This window comes from Protomyctophum parallelum (genome assembly GCF_964188405.1).
Source record: "Protomyctophum parallelum genome assembly, chromosome: 14".
NCBI classification, from domain to species: Eukaryota; Metazoa; Chordata; class Actinopteri; order Myctophiformes; family Myctophidae; genus Protomyctophum; species Protomyctophum parallelum.
In genome coordinates, this window is record NC_139709.1 from 35,567,729 (window position 1) to 35,569,398 (window position 1,670).

Genomic DNA, 1,670 nt, shown 5'->3' on the forward strand with positions numbered 1-1,670 from the left:
CTTTTTAAAGAGTGGTTATTATTAACATTGAGGTTGGAGGCAAGCAGTAGTTTCCTTCAACCTTCCGTCACCTCGAGCAACCTTGATTCCATCACTTTTCGTACTAGCTACGATATTTGGCCTTACAACCCACATATCATTGTGTGAGGGATCTAGACGTCCCGGTTAGGTTCTGAGAACTTCTGACCTGACACCAGTGCGGCGGGTTCTAAACTCGGACAACCTTTCCCCATTTGAGTAGTATATTTATATCCTCGGCTTTCATGACAAATAAAGAATATAACAACAATGTCATTGACCTTTGTTTTTAAATCATTAAGAACAGGAGTTTCAAAGGTGGGAGTTTGCCAGTATGTGCAATCCTTACACACAGGCTGTCACCTCCTGGCTGCTGAGAAAGCCCCTCTGATGAAGCTGAGGAAGAGCACGGGATATCCTTTCATAAACTGCAAGAAAGCACTGGAGAAGTTTGACAATGACATAACGCAGGCTGAGAATTGGTTACACGATCAAGCTCAGCAAGAAGGTTGGAGCAGAGCAAACAAGCTGGAGGGTCGGAAAGCAAAAGAGGGTCTGATTGGTCTTTTTGTAGGAGACAAAGCTGCAGTTATAGTGGAGGTAAACTGTGAGACAGACTTTGTTGCACGTAATGAGAAGTTCCAGCAACTGGTTAAGGATGTGGCATATGGCGCCATGGATCACCACCGGACGAAAGCTCGAGGCGAGGCAGGATATGTAAAGAATATGTTAGCAGCTGATCAGCTGAGTAAACTTAGTGTCACTGAAGGAGCTTCACTGGCTGACCATGTGGCTCTCACAATAGGTAGTCTGGGTGAGAACATGGCAATGAAGCGGGCTGTGACAGTGGGGGTCCCTGCTGGATGGCACATTGGCTCTTATGTGCACGCCAGTGTGACTGGCCAAAGTGACATGGCCATGGGCCACTATGGCGCCCTGGTGATGTTCCGTGGTGGAAAGGAGGGCTCCCAGGAGGCCCTGGGGCATAAGTTGGGTCAACATGTGGTGGGGGAGTCACCTCTGTCCCTGGGCAACATGGACGATCTGCCTCGTGGTGAGCGCGAGACTCGCCTGCTGGCCCAGACCTTCCTCCTAGACCCCAGCAGGACAGTGGCACAGTTCCTCAAAGGACAGGAGGCACGAGTCCTGGACTTTGTCCGATTTCAATGCGGCGAGACGGCCGCAGGTGAAGGAGCAGAATGAAAGGATGCAATGATGTGTGTGCAGTGATTTGTTGTAACTTGGGCTTCGTTAAGACCTCCATATTATTATGGTCAATGCCTGTGTGAAAAGTGGGAGTGATTGGTGCAGGCAGTGAGGAGCTATGGCAGTCACAGTGACACACAGACAGACAGACTGACATTCAGACAGACATTGTCAGAATTATAGTATGATTATTATTATTATTATTATGATGATGATACTATGCAGATGACCAGAATCTTTCATGCTTTGTCTTGTCAAATATGTACCAACACTTGCTGGATTAAATCAATCTCCCAACAAGAAAAGAAAAGAAAAAATGTAAGAACCATCTTGTTGTTTTGCTGACCTGACTGCAGGGCAGTGGCAGAGGCAAACTGTGTTCTTAAGATCTGTATCCTTGTGCGTTTGACAGTTTATTAATATTGTATGCTGATGTATAGGACAAC

The 1,670-nt window shown here is 46.8% G+C and overlaps 1 protein-coding gene across 1 annotated transcript; it reads left to right on the forward strand.

Annotated features, from left to right (window-relative positions):
- Positions 1–288: 288 nt before the first annotated feature.
- Positions 289–1,221, forward strand: LOC310871281 (elongation factor Ts, mitochondrial-like; the record flags this gene model as incomplete). The annotated part of the gene is made up of 1 exon (XM_083782766.1): positions 289–1,221. One exon carries the CDS (start codon positions 289–291, stop codon positions 1,219–1,221), a length of 933 nt encoding a protein of 310 aa, XP_083638892.1.
- Between the last annotated feature and the right edge of the window lie 449 nt (positions 1,222–1,670).